This window comes from Melozone crissalis, unplaced genomic scaffold, assembly GCF_028551555.1.
Source record: "Melozone crissalis strain CALT ecotype California unplaced genomic scaffold, PUWL_Pcris_2 ptg000063l_1, whole genome shotgun sequence".
NCBI lineage: Eukaryota > Metazoa > Chordata > Aves > Passeriformes > Passerellidae > Melozone > Melozone crissalis.
Window position 1 is genome coordinate 3,392,337 of NW_026535841.1, and position 25,454 is coordinate 3,417,790.

The window sequence follows — 25,454 nt, forward strand, 5'->3', positions numbered from 1 at the left end:
ACATTGATGTATTGGCCTTTTCTGGCCCCCATTCCTGACATGGATCATCCTGATGCAGTCCCTTTCTGGCCACCGTATCCAATACTGATCACACCTATGTGGTCCCTTTTCGGCACTCTATGTCTAATATTGATACACATTGATGAGGTCCCTTTTTGGCACTCCTTTCCCAATACTGATCACACTGATACGGTCCCTTTCTGTCTGCCGTGTCCAGTATTGATCACACCCATATGATCCTTTTTTGGCACTCCATGTCCAATACCGATCACACCAATGCGGTCCCTTTTTGGCACTCCGTTTCCAATATTGATCACACTGATCCCTCTCTGACACTCCGTTTCCAATATTGATACACATAGATCCCTTTTTGGCACTCCGTGTCCAATATTGATCACATTGATCCCTTTTTGGCACTCCGTGTCCAATACTGATCACACCAATGCGATCCCTTTTTGGCACTCCGTGTCCAATATAGATCACGGCGATGCGGTCCCTCTGTGCCCGCCGTTCCCGGTCCCTCTGTGCCCCCCGTGCCCTTTCCGTCCCCGCCGCTCCCGTCACTTGTCAGACGCTCCCTTGCCCGCTCTGCGCTCGCCGCCGCGGCCGCACTTGGCGGACGCTCCCCGGGCCGCCCCTCCCCGGAAGCGCCGGCGGCCCCGGAGCGCAGGTAAACAGCCAAGATGGCGGCGGAGGCCGCGGGCCTGGCGGGGCCCGGCACCGGTAGCGGCAGCGGGACGGGCCTGACGGACCTGCCGGGCGAGCTGCTGGAGCTCATCCTCTGCTGCGACGTGCTGGGCGCCGCCGACATCGGCCGCGTGTCCTGCACCTGCCGCCGGCTGCGCGAGGCGTGCCAGCCCCGCGGCAAGGTGTGGCGGGAGCGCTTCCGCCTCAGGTGGGCAGCGCCGCTCGGCCCGGCCCGCCCGGGCTCGGACGGGAGGGAGCGGGAGAGAACGGGCACCGGGGATGGCCGGGCCGGCCTGGGAGGGTCGCGTGGGGCGGTGGAAGCGCCGCCGTTACCGCCCGATCCCTTCGCGGTGAGCTCAGCCCGAGCCGGCGGTGGCACCGTGTGGGCTCCGGGCAGTGCGGGGGGGAGGGAGCTGTAACGCCGACATTTCACCCCGTGCCACGGGCAGGGACACCGGGTACTGCGGGTGGAAGGGAGCTGTGAAGGCAACATTTCACCCCGTGCCGCGGGCAGAGGCACCAAGCCCTGTGCCAGGCTGCTCCAGGGTTATCCAGCCTGGCCTGGAGCACCTGTGGGGATGGAGCGGCCACGGCTGGGCGGCTCCGAGGGTCCTGCAGGGCTCCCTGCTCTTCTAAATCCCCTGGGAGGGACCAGACTGAGCCTGCTGCTCGCAGGGGATCCCCCTTGGCCATGGATCAGGTTTGTGGCCCTTCCCACACCAGAGCCCGTGGATCCCCTGCACTCCTAAACCAGCCCGGATTGGCCTCCCTGAGCCCTCCAAAACTCCCAAAGCAGCAGCCAAAACCCATCTCAGGCCTGATGCTGGACAGCAGAGAGGCGTTTCTGCCTGAGGGTTTGGGGAGAGCTGTTCTCACAGATGCCCAAGTCCTTGGGATGGGGTTTTGCTGCTGTTCTGTTTCCCCAGGGGCTGTGCTCCATGGCACTGTCCATATTTTGGGATGAAGGATGAGTGTGACACTGTGGTGGGGGCAGCTCCCCTCATTCCTGAGGCTGTCCAGGCTCATGTCTTACCTGCTTTTGTCTGTGCTGGCACAGGATAAGCACCAGAATTGCTTTATCTCGCTGCCAGTTGGCTCCTGAAATTCAGCTCAGCCCAAATGCGGGGTTTGTCCCCTTTCTCCCCTTTTCACAGGGGTGAAAAAGCTGCTGAGGAATCACAGCTTCCCCCCTGCCCCAAGCCATGGCTCTGGGGCTGACTTTCAGCAGTTGAGTGGCTGCAGTTCCCGCAAATGTCAGCCTGGTTGGAATCCAGCAGCTGGAATGGGATGTGGTGGGTGATTGGCACACATTTCTCTCCTCCTCTCTTCTTGATAATGGAATTTTTGGCAGGAGGCTTCACCCTGACCTTGCCATCCTGGCTGGATTCCGTTGTGAGCAATGGCACTTTCATCTTTCCAAAATTCCCACTGTCCTTCCAAGCCATGAAATTCTCCTTTCTCACCCCGAAATAAAGGACTGTGATGGTTATTGTGAGGTGGCTGCATTTCAGCAGTAGCTGAAAGGCCAGGGATTCATCAGGAGAGAGGTTGTTATGTAATGTGAGGTTGTTTGACTTTATTTTGTGGAGACAACTGCAGGGGAGTTTTATTATTAACCAGCAGTAAATACCTTCCAGGTGTGATTTGGACACTGGTTGTAATTACTATACATTAGGAGTGATTTCTATATTTGGCAAATTAAATATATAAATATATATAACCTGAAAAGAACCTAAGACAAAGGAAAATGTTTTGTATAAACCAGTAATAATGAACAGCGTTTCAAAATGTGGAATAAATCCCCCAGCAAATGAAAAGAAACCCCTTTCTCTCAGCTTCATTTCCAAAATATTTCCATCTGTGCTGATTCTTGCTCATGTTTCTCACACAAGTGATCCTGGTGTCTTCACAGCAGCAGGAATTGCAGTGCTGGCACCTATTTTATGGCACAAAGCTGTGTTGTGCCAGCACACACCCACTTTATTCAGAGAGGTGCTGCTAACAGCCCCCAAAGCATGCCCTGAAGTTGGATTTTCTGCTGAACCTTGAAATTCTGGATAAGCTGTGAAGTGTGTGCTCTTTGAGGCTCAGTAAAGGAGGTGTGAGGTGTTTTTATTTTCAAATAATTATTTCTTGTCTCTTTTCAAACTGCAGAAGCATTTAGCTGTCACAATTTGACTCCAGGTTGTGTTTTCCTCCCCTAGATGTTGCCACCAGCAAGGGCAGTGGAGGGAGCTGTGTTTTTAATGAGCTCCCCGAGGTGGTAGGAAGAACACAGGACAGAGAATTCCCCTTCTGTTCAGTGCCAGGTTGGCTTCCTTCTTTGTGGTAAACTCTTTTAATTATAAAACTGAAGCATTTAGGATGTTTAGGCATTGAAATCCTGCAGTGGGAGCCTCTGAGGGCTTCAGGAGAGCTTGCTTTTAAATAATCATTAATGCACAGCTGCAGATGGGGAGTTGTGCTTTGATGTCTGAGGTAATTTAATCCAATTGAAAGCTGGGCAGTGTCTGGGCTCTGTCTCAGCTCCTCAAATCGTTCTGGAGGTTCTCAGGGAGGTGAAATATTAATGCTGCTGTTGTTTTTTGTGTGTGTGTGTGTGCAGGTGGCCATCCCTGCTGAAGTACTACAGCCACAGTGACAGTGTCAGCTGGCTGGAGGAGTACAAGGCACGGCACAACGCGGGCCTGGAGGCACAGAGGATTGTGGCCTCCTTCTCCAAAAGGTTCTTCTCAGAGCATGTGAGTCCTCCTCTCTTTGTGTGTGTGTGTGTGCAGCAGCCCTGCCACCTGTCCAGTAGAATCATTAATAAAATCATTAATTGGATCATTAAGTTGGAAGAGACCTCCAGGATCAAGTATTGAACTATGTTCCTCAGCACCACATCTTCACATTTTCTGAACCCTTCAATGAACCTTTGAAAAGCCAGAGCTGACATTCCTAAATTCCCTCAGGAAAACAAATCCTGCCCCTCTGCAAGGAGAAGCTGAGAGCAGCACAGTGCAGGTGTCTGTAGGGCTGCTTGTGCTGCTCTCACAGCTTTACATGGACAGAAACCAGAGCTCAGAGAGCTGAGGTTTCTCACAGCACCCTGGGATGCCATCTCAAGGACACAAAGAACATTACTACTATTATTATTATTGTTATTGTTATTATTCTTTCAGAAATGTTGGGGCTTGCAAATGATGCAGCCACAAGAGCCCATGTTCTACTTGTGTTGTTCTCACAGCTTTATCTGCTGGACAGAAACCAGGGCTCAGAGAGGCTGAGGTTTCTCACAGCACCCTGGGATGCCATCTCAAGGACACAAAGAACATCATCATTATCATTATTATTATTATTATTACTATTCCAGAAATGTTGGGGCTTGCAAATGATGCAGCCACAAGAGCCTATGTTGTACCCTTGGTCTGCTCCCAGGAGGGTTTAGGCTGAGCCCAGCACTGGTCCTTGCACCAACCCAACAGCAGCTGCTGCCAGGAGATTTTCCTTCCAAGGGTCCAGAAAACTGAATTTCTTTGAAGGACAGCAGTTGCAGCACTTCCCTAAACAGCTCGTTCCAGCCCTTTCAATTAATCAATTTTTCCTAATATCCAACCTAAACCTCCCCAGGAGCAGCATGGGGCTGTTTCCTCAGCACTGCCTGAGCATTCACATCACCAGGGTGTATTCTTCTCTAAAAATCCTTAAACCATTCAGAAGTTGTTTATTTCTTAGAGGGGTTTTCCCTTTTTAAAAATGTTTTTATCTAGTATTTATTATTATTTTTATTAGGAAAAGGTTCTTCTTCCCTCAGAGGGTGCTGAGCACTGCAAAGGCTCCCCAGGGCAGTGGGACAGTCAGAGGCTGCCAGAGCTCCAGGAGTGTTTGTACAGCACTGCCAAGGATGTGATGGGATTTTGGGATGTCTGTGCAGGGTCAGGAGGTGAATTGAATGATTCTTGATAGCTTGGAACATTCCATGATTCCATAATAATTCAAAGATTCACCATCGTTGATTGTGATCAGTTCTTTTCATTAGTTTCTCCTGCCCCTCTCTCCATATCACCTCAGCTGTGCACTCAGAGATTTTTATATTTCCTGACTTTGTGTAAAAAGCTGAAACACAGCCAGAAGGGGAGAGGGTTCCAAATCCAGAGGTGTGTGGAGTGCACACACCCTGGGGTTGCATTCAGCCCTGAAAGCTCTTTGCTTTGTGCTGGGAGCTCAGCCCTGGCTCTGGGAATTCTGAAGGCCACAGGGTTTTGTTGACACAAAGCACAGCTGCTGTTCTCACTGCAGACCTTGTGCAAGGACGAGTTCTGAGAGCTGTCACAAGCCCTTTGAGTTGAGGAGCAAAGCACAACAGGGCCTCTCAGTTGCAAAGTGTGTTTTTGAAGTTCTCCAGCCAGCCATGACCCTGAAATGCTTCTGTGTTCAGTGGGGAGAAGGTGAAAATGTGGTGTCTCACGCTGACGTGCACATGAGGCAGGAATTACTTGGCTCTTTGTGGGTTTTGGCAAGCTGTACAGTTGGGTCAGCCTGGAATTGTATGAAATCAATATAAATACTGCCTGTAACTTTGGCTGAATTCAAAGTCCCACACAGGAGCCACTAAACAGCCTCCCTTTTATGGCTCCTGTGCAGAAGGAAGGCAGCAGGGCCAGGTGGGTGTTTGGTGTCTCCTGGCTGCTCTGTTCTGCAGCTGCCAGACATTTATCCATGGAGAATTGTCACAGCATTAACTGGGAGAAGCAGCTCCTGGATTCCTCCTGTTTTGATCACATATGCAAAGACCATGGAGAGACCATTAAGAAATACCCAAAGGCCTCATGATGAGAACCATCTCCTGTGGGACCAGAAACTGCAGCTTGATTCCCTGCTCAGAGCTGAGAGGAGAAGGCTTTCAACCAATCCATGAGCCCATATCCTGTAGTGAAAAACTTGAAAGCCTATATTTTTTTTACAGTTCAGCCAAAGTTGAAAAAGTAATTCTGAACTCTGGAAGAAAATAGCAGTTCTGAATATAGATGCAGAAGTGGTTGTTGCAAAAAATAAAGGCTCCTGCTCTTCATTCCTCCACCCAGGATGAATCTCCTGCACAAGGGGGTGTATGGAAGGGTTCAGTCAACCACAAGCAGAAGTTGATTCCACCTTAAAATCACTTGCAGCTTGTGCCCACCCTGCATAATTGTGATTCTGCTGATCCTGAACTCAGCATCACAGCCCTAAATGCAGTAGAGTTGGGCTGAAATTGCTAAGAATGTTCCTGGGGTTCTCAATGGATTCATAAATCCATGAGCACAAGCATCACAGCCCTAAATGCTGTAGAATTGGGCTGAAATTCCTAAGAATGTTCCTGGGGTTCTCATAAATCCATGAGTACAGACTGGGAGTATTTGGGGAGCATGAGGTTTTTAAGGTCTTTAATAAATTGGGAAAAAAATGGATTAATTTGTTTTTGAGCCTTTTTCTGAAGTTATGGGAGAAGCTGTTGTGCTGTGCATGACTCCTTGTCTGCTTTGGCAGGTGCCCTGTGATGGATTCAGTGACATTGAGACCCTGGGCTGCCCCAGCCATTTCTTTGAGGATGAGCTGATGTGTATCCTCAACATGGAAGGAAGGTAAGAGAGAGCTGAGAAATTGCAGAGATTTCCCTCTTTTACGACTTCAAGGAGAAAAACACCCTGGTTAATGCCTGACCTCATCTTCTGCCCTTGGTCACTCATTAAACAACACCCCAGGCTTGCTGAGACCTGGTTTCACAGCAGATTGAGTATTTCCAGAGAAAACCATGGAAACTTTGTCCCACAAGAGGAGATCCTCTGGCTTTGTGGTGCTTTTTGTTGTTTGACAGCTCGTGGCATCTCTTGGGACATACCCCATGCACCCTCAGCTCTGCCTAAGCAGTTCCCATCCTCTTGTTCCTTTTTGATTTAAGCCTGGATCAGTTTGCTGAACTGATTTGCAGGATTAGGCCAGAGCACCAGAGGGAAGCAGGAATCCTTCAGCATTGCCACCTGTACCCTGAAAGTCCAGCTTTTTCTTTCCTTTTCTGAGCTGGGGTAGGTTGGTCCAATTTTTGTCCCCAGAGAAGCAACTGACTTGAATTCAGCCACTGCAAAATTTGCAGTTCTATAAATTATTCAGCCAGGTGGTAAATAAAACTCGTGGGTTTTATCTGCCTGGGTAATCTCATCACCTTGATTAACACTGGGCAAGATGAGTATGTTTATTTGAAGGTTTTATTTGCTTTATTTGAAGGTTTTTCTGCTGGTACCACCTACCCAGGCTGGGTTTGATGTGATACAAAGCTGTGATAAATGTCCTTAATGGGGCCTAATAGCCTTGATTAGAGGGACTGTTAATAGGGCTTGAAAAAACCCAACTGGAATGGCAATCATCTCATTTTTGCCTTTTCCCATCCATTTTATTGCCTTCTCTAGTTGAGCTGGGCCTGAGCATCTCTCATTTGACAACTGGTTAAAAAGCTTTTGAGGCTTTGCACTGGCCAAATGCCTCCCCATAAAGCAGAATTGATGCTAATTACACCCTGATTAAGCTGTAGCCAGTGCCATTCAGGAGCATTAGGCTAAATCATCTCCCTGGAAGATATCCCAATAAAGCAGTTGTCCCTATTGAGGATCCCAGTTTATTGGAAGAAGATAAAATATGATGAGTTTTGATTGCCCTGCTGTCCAGGAGGATGGAGAGGCTTTAGAAAGTGCTGGGGCTTTGCTGCAAAAAGTTTTGGAATTGTGTCATCTACAGAGCAACTGTTGATCTCCTCCTGCCTTTTCAGAGCTACATAGTTGCTTTTCCTCTGGGGAATTTTGTTTTTTCTTCTGAATACTATTGGACTGACATTCATGTCCCTCATCAATCCATTTTTAATGCTGAGAGGATGCTTTAGGAGTGGCTCTGGAGAGATGCAGTCAGACAGAGGGTAATGTTTTATGAATAAAGTACAGGATTTTAATCAGATATTCCTGAGCTCCTTTAATTAGGATCTGTGTTTCCCATGTTTCCCATGATAGTGTATCTCCTCAAAAGGATGTATTGGTGATGGGAGATGATAGGAGCAATGTTTTGCAAGTTGTGTGTGGCTTTTTTGTGATAAATTCCTCTCAGCATTCCCCTTCTGGTTTGACTTTCAGTGACAGTGCTTGTTGAGAAAAACAATAACCCAAACTGTAAACTTGTATTAAAACTTAAACCACATTTTCCAACTTAACCCAACTGTGTTCACCCTTCAAATACCTGTTTAGAGAAATGCTTCCTTTTGTGTTTAACTGTGCAGGAAAGGTCTCACCTGGAAGTACTATGCAAAGAAAATTCTCTATTTCCTACGGCAGCAGAACATACTGAAGAACCTGAAGGAGTATCTGCAGCGCCCCACAGAGCGACAATCCTTCCTGGAGGGTGAGTGCTTGGCACAGAGCCTCTAATGCCAGCTCTCCATCCTGCTTTGACTTGTAAGGAGCCTGCCTTGCTCAGATTCCAGCAGTGACTCAGAGTTCAGGTTGGATTTTGGATGTGTCTGGAATCCTTCCCATCCCCGTTGCATCAAAATGTCAGGATGGCATCAGGTGCTGTCAGTGCTGTGTGCTTGAAAAATCACCCCTGGACAGCTGAGCTGAAGGCAGAAAATGGTAAAACACTGGAATCTTGAACAAGGTGCTGAGAAAATGAGCTGGAGCTCGGCATCCTCATTACTGACATGGCTGCTGTGGCCCCTGGGCTGATTCCCAGTCAGTTCCCTGCTCTCCCCCTTCCCAGGAGCTCCTCAGGGAGCAAGCAGAGGGAATTGTTGTAGCCTGAGCACTGGGAGTGTCTCAAGAGCTGAGTGCTGGACTTTGGTGGGAAACAAATCCAAGTCCAGTCACATGGTGAGAGGGCACTTACACCTGCTGAGAAAGAAAAAGCTCTTTCTTCTGCTTCTTCTGCTCTTCATGTCCTCAGTCTGGTGGATTATTCTCCTTCTGTCTTCTGAATGGCTCAGAGGCTGCCTGGGACTATAGAAGAGTCCCTTCCTCTTGGTCCACACTCCAAAATATCCCTGAAAGAGGACAAAAGAGGCTGTAACACCAAAGCTGGTTCTTGTTAATGCAATAGGCTTTGAAGAAGGAGCTGTTAGGGAAAGAAGGGAAAGCAAATTTGGCATTTTCTACAAAAAAACAAATTAATTATGAGACTTAGTCATGTGGGTCACAAATATGTGTGGTTTGTCTGCCATGAACATGCCTTTGAAGCACCAGCAGGAAGTGTTTTGGGATTTCAGCACAGGGAACACTTTGGGAGGACAAGAAGGAGACACAGGGCCCTGCTGAATTCCTTGATTTACAGAGCAGTCATGGACATGCTGACAGAGCCTTGTAGGAGGCTGGAAGAGGTATGGTCCATGCAAAATCCTTGCAGCTGATTCCAAAGATTGAAAAGAGGAAGCTTTGGAAAGAGCAGTGGTACCAGGGAGAAGGCTCTGTGAAAAGGAAATATTTTCCTGGAGGGGCTTGGGCAGGAGGAATACAAAAGCTTGTCCTGTTCTGTGTTGTGTTAGGAAGATGGAGAGCAGGTGTGGAAGAGAAAAATGAATGTAGCTGATAAGGAAATGATGAACAAGGATGATATGGAGGATGTGACAGGGAGCAATCAGAAGTGAGGCAGTTTGAGTGAAGCTGGGATTGTTTCAGGCTCTGAATAAAAATCTCTGTACGTTGGGGCTGTGGTGTGAGCACAAAGCTGGTCAAGCCTGACCCAGCAGCACTCCTGCTCAAGGTACAGAAGCCTTTCAGCATGGTGGAGAGGGCAATACTGAGTTCAGCTGGTAATTTCTCATGTCAGCTCACTCTGTGCATTTTGTGTATCCAGGAGATGACTGCAGGTTCAGACACAGAGCTCTGCTGTTCTGCTGCAGCCGCTCGCTGCATGTCTGGAATGCAGAGCAGGCTAAACCAAGCCAAGAAAAAACTGAAGTCCTGTTTCTTATGCAGTTTGTTTTTTCCAGGTGCTGTTTTGATTGATCAATACTGTAACCCCCTGTCAGACATCTGCCTGAAGAGTGTCCAGGCTCAGGTGGACGATATCACGGACAAAGTGCGCAAAGTGCTGCGGACCAAGAACCCCAGGCACCCCAGCTTGGCTTCCAAGGCAGGTACTGTACAGAAATGTGCCTTCCTGCAGCGCCTTCCTGCCCCTCTGCACAGCTGGAACAGCTGGGGAGTTGTGGCAGCTTAAAGAGCTGTTGTTTTTATCCCCTGGCAAACAGAATTGTGACATTTACTGAAGCCATCATTCAAGAAACAGCTGTTCAAGCCCAGGGTTCAGTCCATCTGATGCTGAAAGAATTGGGAGGGGAATTCTATTTTTTTCCCATTTGTTTCTGGAATCTTATTAGTCCTGTTATCTACAGCTGAGCTGTGAGACTGGGAAACAACCTCTTTACTGCCAATCTCAGAAAATAATCAGTAGAAAGGTGCATGTTTATCATCTCCAAAGGTCAGGCAGCATCTTGCTCCATGGTTTTACAAACACTGAGTAATTTCTGGCTTCCAAAGAGAGACTGAGCCTGCCCATGTGAAGATTTCATTGCATAAAGGTTGAGTGCTCTTGTTTCCTCAGTCTTTATTTCACTGCATGTGTTTGCAGGAGAGGTTCTCATTCCAGAAGTGGAACTTCAGAGGCAGGTGCTCGATGCCATGAACTGTGTCCTGTATGAGCAGCTGAAATACAAAGGAAATGAGCTGGATTACTACAATTCCCTGAATTCCTACATTCACCAGGTATGTGTGTGTCAGGCAAATCTGGGAGGCTGCAAGGCTTGAGACACTTCATTTGTCTGAATGTAGCCAGACAAGTCATTCTCTGTGAAGAACAACTCTTAAATAAATATGTTACCCTTCAGTGCATATTCTGTCAAGTTGCATTTTCAGTTGTGAAATCAACCCTTGAAATTCATGTTTTCCTTAAATCCTGCCTGTGTTTTTGTCACATTTTTTCCCCCAGGTTTTGATCCGCAGGACAGGAATTCCCATCAGTTTGTCTGTGCTTTATTTAACAATTGCCAGGCAGCTGGGAGTCAAACTGGAGCCTGTCAACTTTCCCAGCCATTTCCTGCTGAGGTGGTGTCAGGGGAAAGAAGGGTGAGTGACCTGCTGAACTCTGAAATTGTGCCCACAGTGACAAAAACCAGAGCTTATTTACAGCTCCAGACCTGTGTGAGAGTGTTTAATTGTGTTCCATCTGCCTGTACAGAGGGAAAGATCAGATCTTCAGGAAAGTTTTCCTAGAACTCAGCTGCTGTGGCTGAATAATAACAGATTTCCTGCTCTAGACCTAGAGGAGAATGTTTCATTATTTTCCACATGGAATTATAACCTGTACAGAGGGAAAAACCAGATCTTTAGGAAAGTTTTCCTGAAATTTAGTTCTGCTGCTGAATAATAACAGATTTCCTGAAATAATAATACCCATGAGGTGATGTGGGAATTATGGAAAAGAGAGAAGGTACCAGGTAGTCTCTGTTCAGGAGGGAGCTGAGAAATGAAGATTTTCCTAGAACTCAGTTCTGCTGCTGCTGAATGGTAACAGATTTCCTGCTCTAGGCCTAGAGGAGAATGTTTAATTATTTTCCACATGGAATTATAACCTACGCAGAGGGCAAAAACATGTTTAGGAAAGTTTTCCTAGAACTCAGTTCTGGTGCTGCTGAATGGTAACAGATTTCCTGAAATAATAGTACCCATGAGGTGAGAATTATGGAAAAGGGGAAAGGCACCAGGTAGTCTCTGTTTAGGAAGGAGCTGAGAAATTAAAATCTTTAGGAAAGTTTTCCTAGAACTCAGCCACTGCTGAATGGTAACAGATTTCCTGCTCTAGACCTAGAGGAGAATGTTTAATTATTTTCCACATGAAATTATAACCTATACAGAGGGAAAAACCAGATCTTTAGGAAAGTTTTCCTGAAATTTAGTTCTGCTGCTGAATAATAACAGATTTCCTGAAATAATAATACCCATGAGGTGATGTGAGAATTATGGAAAAGAGAGAAGGTACCAGGTAGTCTCTGTTTAGGAAGGACCTGAGAATGAAGATTTTTAGGAAAGCTTTCCTGAAATTCAGTTCTGCTGCTGCTGCTGAATAGTAACAGATTTCCTGCTCTAGACCTAGAGGAGAATGTTTAATTATTTTCCATGTGGAATTGTAACCTATACAGAGGGAAAAGCCAGATTTTTAGGAAGGTTTTCCTAGGATTCAGTTCTGCTGCTGCTGAATGGTAACAGATTTCCTGCTCTAGACCTAGAGGAGAATGTTTAATTATTTTCCACATGAAATTATAACCTATATAGAGGGAAAAAAACAGATCTTTAGGAAAGTTTTCCTAGAATTCAGTTCTGCTGCTGCTGCATAATAACAGATTTCCTAAAATAATAATACCCATGAGGTGATGTGAGAATTATGGAGAAGAGGGAAGGTACCAGATAGTCTCTGTTTAGGAAGGAGCTGAGAAATGAAGATGTTTAGGAAAGCTTTCCTGAAAATCAGTTCTGCTGCTGAATAATAACAGATTTCCTGCTCTAGACCTAGAGGAGAATGTTTAATTATTTTCCATCTGGAATTATAACCTATACAGAGGGAAAAGCCAGATTTTTAGGAAAGTTTTCCTAGAACTCAATTCTGCTGCTGCTGAATCGTAACAAATTTCTTGCTCTAGACCTAGAGGAGAATGTTTAATTATTTTCCATCTGGAATTATAACCTATACAAAGGGAAAAACCAGATCTTTAGGAAAGTTTTCCTAGAACTGCTGGATAATAACAGATTTCCTGAAATAATAATACCCATGAGGTGATGTGAGAATTATGGAAAAGAGGAAAGGTACCAGGTAGTCTCTGTTTAGGAAGGAGCTGAGAAATTAAGATTTTCCTAGAACTCAATTATGTTGCTGCTGAATGTTAACAAATTTCTTGCTCTAGACCTAGAGGAGAATGTTTATTTTTCACATGGAATTAAAACCTATACAAAGGGGAAAAACAGATATTTCGGATAGTTTTCCTAGAACTGCTGGATAATAACAGATTTTCTGAAATAATAATACCCATGAGGTGATGTGAGAATTATGGAAAAGAGAGAAGGTACCAGGTAGTCTCTGTTCAGGAGGGGGCTGAGGAATGAAGGACACGGGTTGGAAGTGCTGAGGGAAGAACAGAAACAGCAAACCCTGCTTTACCACGAGGCCCTGCTCACAGTTTGTGCTCTGTGTTGCCTCCTCAGGAGCACAGATATTTTTGACTACACCTACATTGATGCCTTTGGGAAGGGGAAGCAGCTGACAGTGAAGGAGTGCGAGTACCTGATCGGGCACCACGTGACAGAGGAGTTCTATGGGGTGGTGACCTCCAAGGAGGTCCTGCAGCGCATGGTGGGGAACCTCCTGAACCTTGGCAAGAGGTGAGCTGGGGATCCATACCCTGGGGAAAAGGAGCTGGGGTGCATTATCTGCATGTCCTTCCAAAAGGAGTCACTCATCTCATGAGGTCCTGAAAATTCCATGTGTCACAAGGCATCTTAATCACCTGCATTGAGGGGAAACAAAAATATTTAGTGAAATGAGTTCCTCTCAGGAAAATAGACAAGATGTTTTATTTTTTCTGTGAAAAGCTGATAGGGACTGTCCACCTTGAAAACAGAGCCTTTTTCTGTCATGTGGCAGGCACAACCCCCATGTTCAAATGAGCATTTTCAGAGATCCTCTTGGTGTGTAGAACATCAAGTTTTGATTCCAAATCCTCCTGATAATCCCTTTCCTGAATATCCACAGACAGACTCACAGGAGTGAAAGGATTGTTGTAGGTGTCAGGGGAACAAAAGACTTGGAGAGGGAATTCTCTGACCCAGGAGAAGAGCAGTGGGTGGGAGGGCAGAGTTCAGTGATCAGGTGTGGAGTGCTTTTCCTTGCAGCAGGCTGATGTGACAATCCCTGCTGGAGTCACTGCTGTGAGCATGCTGGACCTGCAGCACCATTGTGGGGACTCCCCCTGTCCCTGGGAGCTCTGGGGACAGGGTTGCAGAGCCTCACAGGTGAATTTCCTTTCTGCTGGCAGAGAGAGCACTGACCAGTCCTACCAGCTCCTGAGGGACTCCTTGGACCTGTACCTGGCCATGTATCCAGACAATGTGCAGCACCTCATGCTCCAGGCCAGGTTGTACTTCCACCTGGGAATCTGGCCAGAAAAGGTACCTGGGCACTCAGGGCAATGCTCTGGGGAAGGCTGAGCACTATCAACACTGGGTTATTGATTTTTTTGGGCTATGTCAGCCTGCATTACAGTCTGCCACGATTTGTTTCTGTAATAAATGCAGTTGGAGGAGTTCACATTGCAGGGAATCAATTTGAAGCAGGGAGAGTGGATGATTCTTGGCTGTTTGTCCTGGGGGAGGCTTTGGAGCAGCTTTGAGTCATAATTTATGATTTACAGCTTGTCTTGTAACCAACACCATGGACTGTGAGTTCTTAGAGCATCCTGTGCCTAAATTGTGGTAAAACTCCTGCTGGGCTCCTAGAAAAAGAACAATTACCTTCTCAGAAAACTTTAGAAAGTTATCTTTTATAAATAAAACCAAAGCTGTGCTCCCAACCTTGTCCACACAGTCTGTGGCTCTTGTGAAAAAGCAACTTGATACTCCTGTCCTTGGAATTCCTTTTCCTTCAGGGTAACAATTGGAGTTCCTTTTCCTTCAGGATAACAATTCCTGTTATCTTGGTAATGTGGGAAGGAAAGTGCTGAGATTTACAGGTTGTCTGGATCATCCAAGGCTTTCACTGAATCAGGGAAGAGCCTGTAACTCAAAAACATCTGATTTTTTTAGTGTGTCACTGCAGCACAGAGGTTTTTCCTACTCAGAATTCCCTGTGCTGGTTCAGTGGAGCCTGTACCAATTCCATCTGTGAGGTTTGGGAAGGGGACAGGAATATTGGCTGGACAGCTGAGCAGAAACAAAGCTCTTCCCACCAAATCAACTGGAACACAGGATGCTGGAGAAGCTTCCTCTTTCCCTTTGAAGAGCAAACTGTGCTAAGCTTGACCTTCCTTTCTTAAGGCAGCAAATTTTAGGACCAGCACCAAAAAATTGTGTATAAGAGGGACTCAGTGAGCTGCCTATAAATATGGAACACTGAAAGGTCTTCCTGCCCCTTCCTGGCACTCAGGGCAGTTTGGAGAGCACCAGATTTGGATTTGCAGCCCCCCAGAACACAGAACCCAATGCCAGGGCTGAGTTTTACTGAGTTTTCCTGAGCTCTCTGCACCAGCTGCAATGGAAATGAGCAAATTTGGATTTTTCAGGACTGTATCCAGTCGTTCCAGGCTGTCAGGCAGGATTGCAGCTAAGCAGAGAGAATGCTGTGTCTGACAGGACACAATGTACCAGCTTTGACAGGAGCTGCCAGATTTATGGATGGCTTGGAAATCTAAAAAGTCCTGCAGAGCTACACTTCATGTTGCCCCAAATATTTGTAAATAACAGTAAATAAAACTCCCAAAAATCTCTGGCAGCTGTGGTTACTCCTTCCTATAGGATTTTTCAGGATTTTCACATCCTTCTTAATTCTTAATAGAATTAAAGTGGCCAAGAAGCCTGAGCTGTGTTTCTTCTCATGAATTACTCACTTGTCCTTTATTTAAATTGATTTTCCTCAATTTTTGGCTGCTGTTCATGCTGAACAGCCTGAGATTTCCATTCCTCTTCTGCTGCTGCTCTGAACTTAATGACCAAACCTATGATCAAGGAGACAATCCTTTTGCCAGGTGCCAAAATGTGGCAGATTTTGGGACTTGATGTATTTGATGTTGAGACACATACCTGTCTTTTCTCATCATGTTTACATAACAGGTTGGGGTTTTTTCCTTGCTTTTACCAAAAAATTTAAATTTGCTTTGCCTGCATCTGACAAACTCAGCAGCAGGTGCTCTGATGTTGTGCCAGAGGGTGTTGGGAGGCTGGAATTGTGGATGTGCAGACCTTGCTTTGTGTTTTTTAGTCATCCTGAGACAAGCAGCTTTTCTGTCTTGTTCCATGGGGAAGCATCATGGAGGTTATTTCCACTTCCTCCTGTGCTGCCCTATTTTTGCTCCTCACAGACATGCTGAGAAGCTCTTTTAAGTTAAAATATTAGTTCTCAGGAGCACCAGAAGTCACCTGGAATCACTTCCCACCAGCATTTTTGGGACATTGGGAACTCATGACCAGAAACTTTGAGAGGTGCTCTGTGGGCACTAAAGAGGATATGATGAACTCGTGGGGCTGAGTTTTAAGGAGCTGCTGAGCTCTCCAGTGCCTTTGCTTGAAGCTGGGAGCTTTACAAAGAGAAAAGGAGTAAGAACAGTCTGTGTGCAGGCTGAGCATGAAGCTGTGGCAGAGAGCGTGTGGAAGAGGTTGTGGCAGATCTCAGGGCACTCACATGCAGCAATACATCTGTGTGTGTTTATGTCTGGGTCTGAAAAGAGAGCTGTCTGCTGAGGAAGGCAGGAGCCTCCCTTGAAATGGAAAATAAAAACCCCCTCCCTACAAATTGTTATAATTTTGAAATTTAGGGGCTCTCAGGCAAAGATATGGGAATAGGAATAACAATTCTTTACTAGAAAAACTAAAAATACAAATGCAATAGTATGAAAAAAAGGAAAACAAACCACTGCCAGAGTGAGACCATGCCCTGCCCCCTGTGTGTCAGGGGGTGTCCCAGCCCCATCCCATGGGGGCTCAGCCCTCCTGCAGTGCCAGCTGTGGCTCTGCTGCAGCAGGGATCCTGCACAAGGGGGGAGTTTTCCTCTGCAGCTCCAGGGCTGCTGCAGATGGGCCTGGGCTCCCTCTGGCAGTGCAGGGCAGCAGAAAGCTGCTCCTCTGGCAATGCAGGGGGCAAAGGCTGCTGTGCTGTGCCAGGCTCAGATTGGATCCAGGGAGGAATGCTTGGCTCCTCCCCTGGGCGGAGCATCTCCCCATGGGATGCTGGGATGGGATCAGCCCTGCAGGGACACTCAGTGGCCATGGACAGAAGATAATTAATAATTAATGACCCATGAACAGAAGAGATCTGGAGGGAGGATTGGCTGTGGGAGAGATAAAGAAAAAACTGCCCAGTGAACAGCAGAGAACTGCCCCAGCTCTGACAGATGGCAATAAAATACACACCCAGCTAAATCTTTCCACCTAAGCCAGTTTATAAGTTATGCTGCTGCAGGGAGATGTTCTGACCCTGTTTTTGCTGTGGTTTGGAAGGTCCTGGACATCCTGCAGCACATCCAGGCCCTGGACCCGTCCCAGCATGGAGCTGTGGGGTACCTGGTGCAGCACACCCTGGAGCACATCGAGCGGCGCAAGGAGGAGCTGGGCCCCGAGGTCAAGCACCGCTCGGATGAGAAGCACAAGGAGGTTTGCTTCTCCATTGGGCTCATCATGAAACACAAGAGGTGAGCTGGGAGCATTCCCCAGATCAACTCTGTAGCAGCAGAGCAGAAGGGTTTGAGCTGACAGCACTGGGATGTGGTTAGTGCCAAGGAGGAGTGGGAAATGCCAGGCACATGCATCTGTCCCGTGCAGGAAAATGGGGGAGGCTCTGGGAGTGCCTGGAGAGAGCAAATGTTTGCACTGCAGAGAGCCTGACTTGTCTGAGTCATCCTCTGTCACACAGGTAACATCCCACAGCACAGAGCTCTCCAGGAAACAGCAGCAATCACTTAATGAGGGACTGTGCCACAGAGTCAACTTCAGAATCGATTCTGATATTCCCAGGACAGTTTGTGGATGTTTCCCTGCACTCTCATTCCCTGTTCTGCCTGCACTGTGTTGCTTTGGCCACTCCTCTGACTCCTCAAGACATCCAGAGCATATTTGAGGGGTATCAGCAGTGATATTTACAGCACCTCACACTTAACCCCAGGAATATTCTGTAAATAGTGATGGCTTTGTTCTCAGTGTTGGGGTTGCCATGTCTGTGTGATGAGCACAGAAGTAGTTGCACAGCCCAGCAGGGTGGTTGATCCTTCCTTATTTCTTCCTTCCTCTTCTGGCTGCTGACTTCCAGGCTCTTTGCCATTCTCTTTTCTTGCTCACATTTGGTTTTCCTTTGTCTTCAGCTGTTTATTCCTGTCTGTTTATCCAGTCATTCAAAGCCACTTCCCTCCACCTCAAAATACAAACACAAAGTCTTTCTGAATTGTTTTTTTCTCCCTCTTGCTCCTCTCCTCCTTGTGCCAGCTCTCAGGAGGTTCCTATCCTGTTTGTGCTCTGTTAATCTTGAGGAAAAAGAGCTGGCTCTGGAGTCCCCACAGCCTGTGTGTGCAATTTCTTGACTCAGGTATGGCTACAACTGTGTGATTTATGGCTGGGACCCTGCCTGCATGATGGGCCACGAGTGGATCCGGAACATGAACGTGCACAGCCTCCCCCACGGCCCCCACCAGCCCTTCTACAACGTCCTGGTGGAGGATGGCTCCTGCAGATATGCTGCCCAAGGTGAGCAGGGGCTCCTGTGGGCACACTCTGCCCACATCAGGACAAAAGGATGCTTCAGTGATTAATTAAGTGTGGTTAATGAAGCTTGTAAAGGTGGAGGTAGGACAGAAATGATCCTGAGTCATGGCCTGCTCTGTTTGCTCTCCATGAAGTCAGCGCTGCTGGGATGGCCATGAAAACTCACTCTGGTGTGGTCTCCTCTTGCCCCAGGAGGGTTTTGGACACTCTGATGGTGTGAACCTTGATTGCTGCTTTGGGAGAAATAATTCAGCCTCTGCTGGAGGCTGAAGGTCAATCAGCAGCTCCCAACAGCTGTGCCTTGCACAGGACCTGGAAATGGATTTAGTGAGGGGCTGCTGGTCAGGACATGGTTCTGGCCACTGTCACATGCCAGGATCCCAGGGGACACAGGTAACCTGGCTGTGAGTGCCACCTTTAACCAGAACAAAAAGGAATGTCTCTTCACAAGTGCAGGGAGATGTAGAAATCTCAATGTCACATGTGCTTTATGCAACAAACCATAAGAGGAAACTCTTGTCTGGTGGTCAGAGTGTGTGGTTGAGACACAGGAAGAACTGTTGAACTGAGCTTCTGAAGAAAATTACAAAAGAGAAGCACATGTGTGACTCTGTACATTGGAAAAATGTTCATTTGCCTCATGTTTGTGTTCCCCCTGTGACAGGGAGGGGGGATAATCACCCAGGCAAGGCAGCTGCACAGCTGTGTTTGGCTAAGGGAAGATGTGGAAGCTGCTGGAGGGAAAATGCTGACCAAAATGCCCTTTCCCTGGGTGCTCCCTCATGTTCTGTGCCTTGAGTCTTGAGTGTGACAAGAGGTGCTTTTACAGGCAGGGACACTCCTCTCTCTGTAGATCTAAAGTGCAGGTGTTTCCCACTGTCCTGAAATTGGCTTTTTTATATTCAGAAGTCCAAAAAGATGAAGTGGCAAATTCTGATGGCTCAGATCAGGCAGGGCTTGGCCTCAGAGAGTCTTAAACTCATGTGCCATGAGTTGATATTAAAATGTGCATCTTGGTAATTACCTAATCAGGTAATTGTCCCCAGTGCTGCTGGGGCTGAGTCATCACTTATCTTGTGTCTAATGATGTTTAAACAAACAGAACCCTGTCTGGTCCCACAGTTCTTGCAGGGTAGGCTGACACTGTTACCTCTGTGTAGGAGACACTGCTATCACTGCATCTCTGTGGCCTGCAAGAGTTCTGATACTGCTGGGGAGAAGTGAAGGGTTTGTTCTTGCTGCTATTGATATCCCTTCTAAAACATCCTCAGATCATTTGGGAAGGATTATTTCATATCCTCCTGACCTGACTCTGGGGAGGGAGGGAGAGATTTTGCTGAAAGAATCCTAAACAAATCCTCATGTGGAGTTTAATTTAACCAGCTCAGAAATAACCCCAAGCTTATTATAGATAAATGTACCTCAGTTTGAGGCCTTCCTGTAAATCTGTGGGTTGAGTGCAGTTAATTCCAAACTGCTGTGTTCTTCAGGGAGTTTGGTACCTGTCCACTCTTGTCTATGTTTTGTTTGCTTTGTGACAGCACAAGAGGGAGATCTGTGGCTCAAAACTGCTTGTCAGCACCTTTGGGAGGCTCCCACCTTGTGTTGAACTCGCCTGTGTCAGCCTGTTCCCCTGCCAGCTGCTGTTCCATCCCTGCAGCTTCATCCCTGCTGCTCCATTTGTGCAGGTCTCCATCCCTGCAGCAGCTCTCCATCCCTGCAGCTCCATCCTGCAGCTCCTGAGCACAGCTCATCCCTGCAGCTCTCCATTCGTGCAGCTCCATCCCTGCAGCTCCATCCGTGCAGCAGCTCCATCCCTGCAGCTCTCCGTCCCTGCAGCTCCTGAGCACAGCTCCATCCCTGCAGCTCTCCATGCCTGCAGCTCCATCCCTGCAGCTCCCCATCCCTGCAGCTCCCCATCCCTGCAGCTCTCCATGCCTGCAGCTCCATCCCTGCAGCTCCCCATCCCTGCAGCTCCCCATCCCTGCAGCTCTCCATCGCTGCAGCAGCTCCATCGCTGCAGCAGCTCCATCCCTGCAGCAGCTCCATCCCTGCAGCTCCATTTCTGCAGCTCTCCATCCCTGCAGCAGCTCCATCCCTGCAGCCTCATCCCTGCATCTCTCCATGCCTGCAGCTCCATCCCTGCAGCTCCCCATCCCTGCAGCCCCATCCCTGCAGCAGCCCCATCCCTGCAGCAGCTCCATCCCTGCAGCTCCATCCCTGCAGCAGCTCCATCCCTGCAGCAGCTCCATCCCTGCAGCCCCATCCCTGCAGCAGCCCCATCCCTGCAGCAGCTCCATCCCTGCAGCAGCTCCATCCCTGCAGCCTCATCCCTGCAGCCCCATCCCTGCAGCAGCTCCATCCCTGCAGCAGCCCCATCCCTGCAGCCCCATCCCTGCAGCAGCTCCATCCCTGCAGCAGCTCCATCCCTGCAGCTCCATCCCTGCAGCCCCATCCCTGCAGCTCCATCCCTGCAGCCTCATCCCTGCAGCTCTCCATCCCTGCAGCTCTCCATCCCTGCAGCAGCTCCATCCCTGCAGCAGCTCCATCCCTGCAGCAGCTCCATCCCTGCAGCTCCATCCCTGCAGTTCTGAGCACAGCTCCCAGCTCAGCCATGCTGCTGCAGAGCACTCAGCAGTGCAAATTGTTTTTCCGCAGTGGTGCAGTATCCAGAAAGGTCCTTTGCAAGCCTCTAGGACTGCACCAAGCTGCTGAGGCATGGAAAGCTCTGGTGCTGCTGGCTGCACACCCTGGCATGCAGCAGCTTCAAAGAGCCTGCATGGATTAATAGGAATTCTCTGTTCCCACTAATGAACTGGATTTCAGAGGCAGATTATTCCTGAATGACGTTCCCTGCACCCCAGCTCGTTCTGCCCTGCCCAAAGCCAATCTTTGATCCTGATGCAGCTTTTTTTTCCCTAGCTAATACTACCTGTTTTATCTGGCAGTGTGCTGGAAAAAAATGACATCATTTGGGGAGTGCTGCAGGGCTCCAGCCTGGGGGATTTACTCCCAGTCCCTGCTCTGCACTGACACTGCAGACCAGCCCTTGGGGTTCAGTGTTCAGGGGCCACCTTTGGGGTTCAGTGTTCAGGGGTCACCTTTGGGGTTCATGTTCAGGGTTAACCTTTGGGGTTCAGGGGTCACCTTTGGGGTTCAGTGGTTTTTAACTCTTGTGCCTAATCAGGTTATCTGGAGGAAAGGAGCTGCTGTGGGAGATATTAAATGTGTCCTTCTTAGGGTTTTTCACTGGGGAACTTTGGATTTAGGGAAGTTTGTTTTGCTGGAGGCACATGCTGGGCTTTGGCATGGTGGAAACACAGGCTGAGGGAGGAAGGTGGGCTCACCTTGGAGCATTTGAGGGGGATCTCTCCTAAAACAGATCCCTCCCAGGGCTGTGAGGGATTGAGGGTGCAGAGCTCACTGCAGCAGCTTCTCCCCAGATTTACAGCCCAGTCCTGTGACCAGCAGAGTGGAAGCAGCACCCTGCTCCTCCAGCCCAATGCCAGGCAATCCAGGCACAAACCAGTTTCCATGTCCCTGGTGAGTGGGGCCATCAGGAGTGAGGCTCTGTGAGCACTCACACTGACCTGCTCTGCCCATTTTCCTGCATTAAAGTATTTTTTTCCATTCAAGCACCAGATTTCGTGTTTCTAGAGACACAAACAAGGCCTGAGAGATGCCCAGGGTTGTGCCCTGCTGTTCTGTGGGGGTAACCGCTGCTTCCCTTCCCTGGCAGAGAACTTGGAGTACAACTCAGAGCCTCGGGAGATCCCTCACCCCGACATCGGCCGCTACTTCTCCGAGTTCACCGGCCTGCACTACCTGGCCAACACCGAGCTGGAGATCCGCTACCCCGAGGATCTGGAGCTCACCCGAGCCACGGTGCAGAAGATTTACAGCTCAGGCAAGGAGTGAGTGCCAAAGGCAGCCTGGGGACAGAAGCAGCTGGAGTGTAGCTTTACCCTCTCTGCAGAACTTGCGTGGGAAGCAAGTTTGGTGACAATCCTTTGGCTTAATGCATTGAAAACTGCACTGAACTTGGAAACTGGTGCTACAGCATCTTCCCGTTGTCTGCCTGGCCCAGGGGCACGGGGACACTTTGGGACTTGAGGCCCAGCAGGAGGATCTTGCAGGGACAGCTGTGCCAGGAGCGCTGTCCTTGGGAAGGATCTGCACATTCTGCTCCTTCTGTGGTGGCCTTAGGTCAGCACAGCGAGATCCTGGTGTGGAATATGGAGGAATCCCCTCTTCCAGAGAAGGAAGTGGCTTGTCCCGGCAGTATTTTTGTTTGGCTGTGTCTGTCTGGTTTGGTTTGAGTGTGTATCCCATGCAGGCAATAGTTTTTAAAGTCTCTCACGTTTCGCTGTTGTCTTCTCCGGTCTGAATTCTGGGTCAGGTATTGCTTCACCTCTGTAGTCTGATTGTTCCTAGAGCTACTGTTCCAATCCTGAATATCCTCCTGGGCCTGGCAATATCCTCATGGGCCTGGGAAGGAGCTCCAGCCACAAAACCAGCAGCAGTGAGGCTGGTGAGCAGTGCTGACCCCGGGGCCAGGTGGCCACCTCACCAACAGCAGAGACTCCAACAGCAGAGGAGGAGCTCCTGGCCCTTTCCATGCCTGCTGAACACACCCAGCCCATGTCCTGACCTTGCTCTTCGCTCTGTCCATCCTGTGTGTCCAAGGTGGGATCTGTGGCACAGCCATGAGTGTTCCAGAGGAGTTGGAGCCTCTGGTGGGACCTTGAGTGACTTGGATGGACGCGGAGCTGCCGCTCGCTGCCATCTCCAATTTTTTTTTTTCCAATAGGTATTTATGCAATACATGGAATGATGACTGGAACCTGGCCATCCCTGGAGTCAGCCAAAGCATTATGGAAGCAAGATGTTAATTGCTGCAGCTTGAGGCCTTCTTCCTTCTTGCCAAAAGAAAACTGATTCTAGGGGGGCTCAGGCTTGGCTGCCTACAAGGGAAGAGCTTTAGCAGCTCGAGGCACGTGACTTTTAACCTTGACTGAAAGGCCCAGACAGAACCACTGCAGAAGAGGTTTTCCTCTGGGCTCAGGGGCTGTGGGGTGCAGAGTGACACAGTGTTTGTGCATATCTTTGTGGTTTCTGAAGCAATGTGTGTAGAGTAGCTGCAGTTCGTGTCTCCTGTCACTGTCCACTTGCAACGCAGTAATTCTTCTCTCTGAGCTGACAATTAGGGCCCTGTAGAGGTAGGTGGATGCTCTTTAGTCTCTTATGCACTACAGGTATCTCCATGTGGAATCACAGCCCTCCTCTCCAGCAATGCCTGCCCTGCATGTCACCTCCTGCAACCCTGAGCACTGGTTTGCTGTGGAAATAAATGCTGAGAGCCCAGCACTTTGGTGGTGGTGGTCTGCAGGGATCTGGGGCTCCAGGAGGAGCAGCCTGTGGGGAGAGAGTGAGGAATGCTGAGGGGGCTCTGCTCCAAGCAGAACTCTGTCTTCAAAGAGTCAGAATCCAGAATGGTTTGGGCTGGAAAGGACCTTAAAGCTCCTCTTGTTCCATGGGCAGGGACACCTTCACTATCCCAGGAACCTGGAGGGGGCAGGAGTTCCCATGGTGAAGCAGGGTAGGGAATCCTCAGGCAAAAAACCTGAAATTCATCTCTTGTTTTTGAGGGTTGGAGCAGACCCCAAACCTCCAACCCACTGTGAAATCAGATCCCAAAACATTCGTGGCAGGGATGCAGGGTTGGGAGTGGGGCTGGTGAGTCCCAGGGTGGCTGAGAAGAGGCAGAGCAGGGCTTGGGCTCCCCATTCCCAGCTGCCAGCAATATCCTGGGGGTTTGTGCACCCAGGGAATTGCAGAGCTCACAGGAGCCAGACAATTTCCCTGGGAGCTGGCCAGTGCCTGCCACCCCACCTGGGGAGCTGCTGGGTGTTTCAAGGTCCCAAAGCTGCCAGCAGGGCCCTTTCTGTCCCTCTTTTGGGTCACTCTGTGCTCATACCCTGGCCCAGGAGGAAGTGTGGGAGCTGTTGCTCACCACAGACTGGGCTGCAGAGGGGTTGGGTACTCAGGGACAAACCCTGGAACTAAATCCTCATCCTCTGGCAGGAGTTTTTGGGGGAGCTGTGACCTCAGGCTGCTCTGCCTGCTCTGGGTGCTGCCCACATCCACACCTGGGCTGTGGCTGTTGGGTCACCCAGAGCACCAACACGGCCTTGGAGGTGCCAGATTTGGAAAGATTGGGCTGAAAAATTGGAAAGATTGATTCAATGTGTTTTCCACACAGCCAAGTCAGATTTTGGGGTTTGACACAAACCCAAAGGGAATGCTGAGTTCCCTTGGTCTCCCATTTGGGGTGGGTGTCCCCACTGTCTCCAGGGCTGCTTGCCCTGGGTGGAATCTGGTCCTGGGGAGGAGAAACTCCCCTGTGAGCACCTGCTGCTGTGGGAGGCCTCAGCCCAGCATCCAGGGGGGCAGGAGAGCTGGAATCCTCCAGGATACATCCAGGGAACGCTGGAAACCCCGAGGATACATCCAGGGTGGCCAGGAAAAGCTGGAATCTCCCAGGACACATCCAAGGTGGCCAGAGAAGCTTGGAAACCCCCAGGATATATCCAGGGTGGCCAGGAAAAGCTGGAATCCCCCCAGAATAGCTGGGTGTCCATGTTGGAACAGCCTCCTGGAATGCCCCTGGGTTCCCACAGGCTGCACATCCAGGGCCCAGCACTGTGGGAATTCCTCTGTGGGATGCTGGGGTGGCATTTGGGGTTTGCCTGTGCCCCTCCCCTCCTGCAGGCACTGTCAGCTTTTCCCCAAGGACACAGCAGTGGATCCCAAAAGCTCCTTGTGTCTGTGGTGATGTCTGGGTCTGTGGTGTCCTTGTTGAAGGTGGTGCTGATGCTGTCCGTGGGGATTTGTCTGTCCTGTCTGTGTGGAGCTCTCCTGTGCGGTGTTCTGGAGAAGGTGGAATTGCCTCTCCTCTCTCCCACAAGGTGCAAAGCCAGGCCACGTCTCTCCTGTCCTTGGGAGCAGGGGCTGAATTCCCTGCAGGTCATTCCCTTCCCTTCCCTTCCCTTCCCTTCCCTTCCCTTCCCTTCCCTTCCCTTCCCTTCCCTTCCCTTCCCTTCCCATGTCACAGCCACCCATGCTGGGGGCAGAGCAGCCCCGGTGCTGGCGTGTGACAATCCAGGGGGTGAAGGGAAAAATCCAGAGTGGGGCAAGAGGAGGCTGGGAAGGGGCAGAAGGCAGGAGTGCTCCCTGTCTGCGTGGTGAGGGAAAGCCAGGGCT

General features: G+C 49.2%; 1 protein-coding gene across 1 annotated transcript; it reads left to right on the plus strand.

Moving 5' to 3' along the window:
- The first annotated feature begins 683 nt into the window (after positions 1 to 683).
- On the plus strand, positions 684 to 24,009 carry FBXO21 (F-box protein 21). Its single transcript, XM_054288597.1, has 12 exons — positions 684 to 895; positions 3,293 to 3,428; positions 6,196 to 6,290; positions 7,967 to 8,088; positions 9,671 to 9,817; positions 10,312 to 10,445; positions 10,669 to 10,805; positions 12,936 to 13,112; positions 13,766 to 13,898; positions 16,938 to 17,128; positions 18,016 to 18,173; positions 21,931 to 24,009. Exons 1-12 carry the CDS (start codon positions 684 to 686, stop codon positions 22,107 to 22,109), a joined length of 1,821 nt encoding a protein of 606 aa, XP_054144572.1. The 3' UTR covers positions 22,110 to 24,009.
- The last annotated feature ends 1,445 nt before the right edge of the window (positions 24,010 to 25,454 follow it).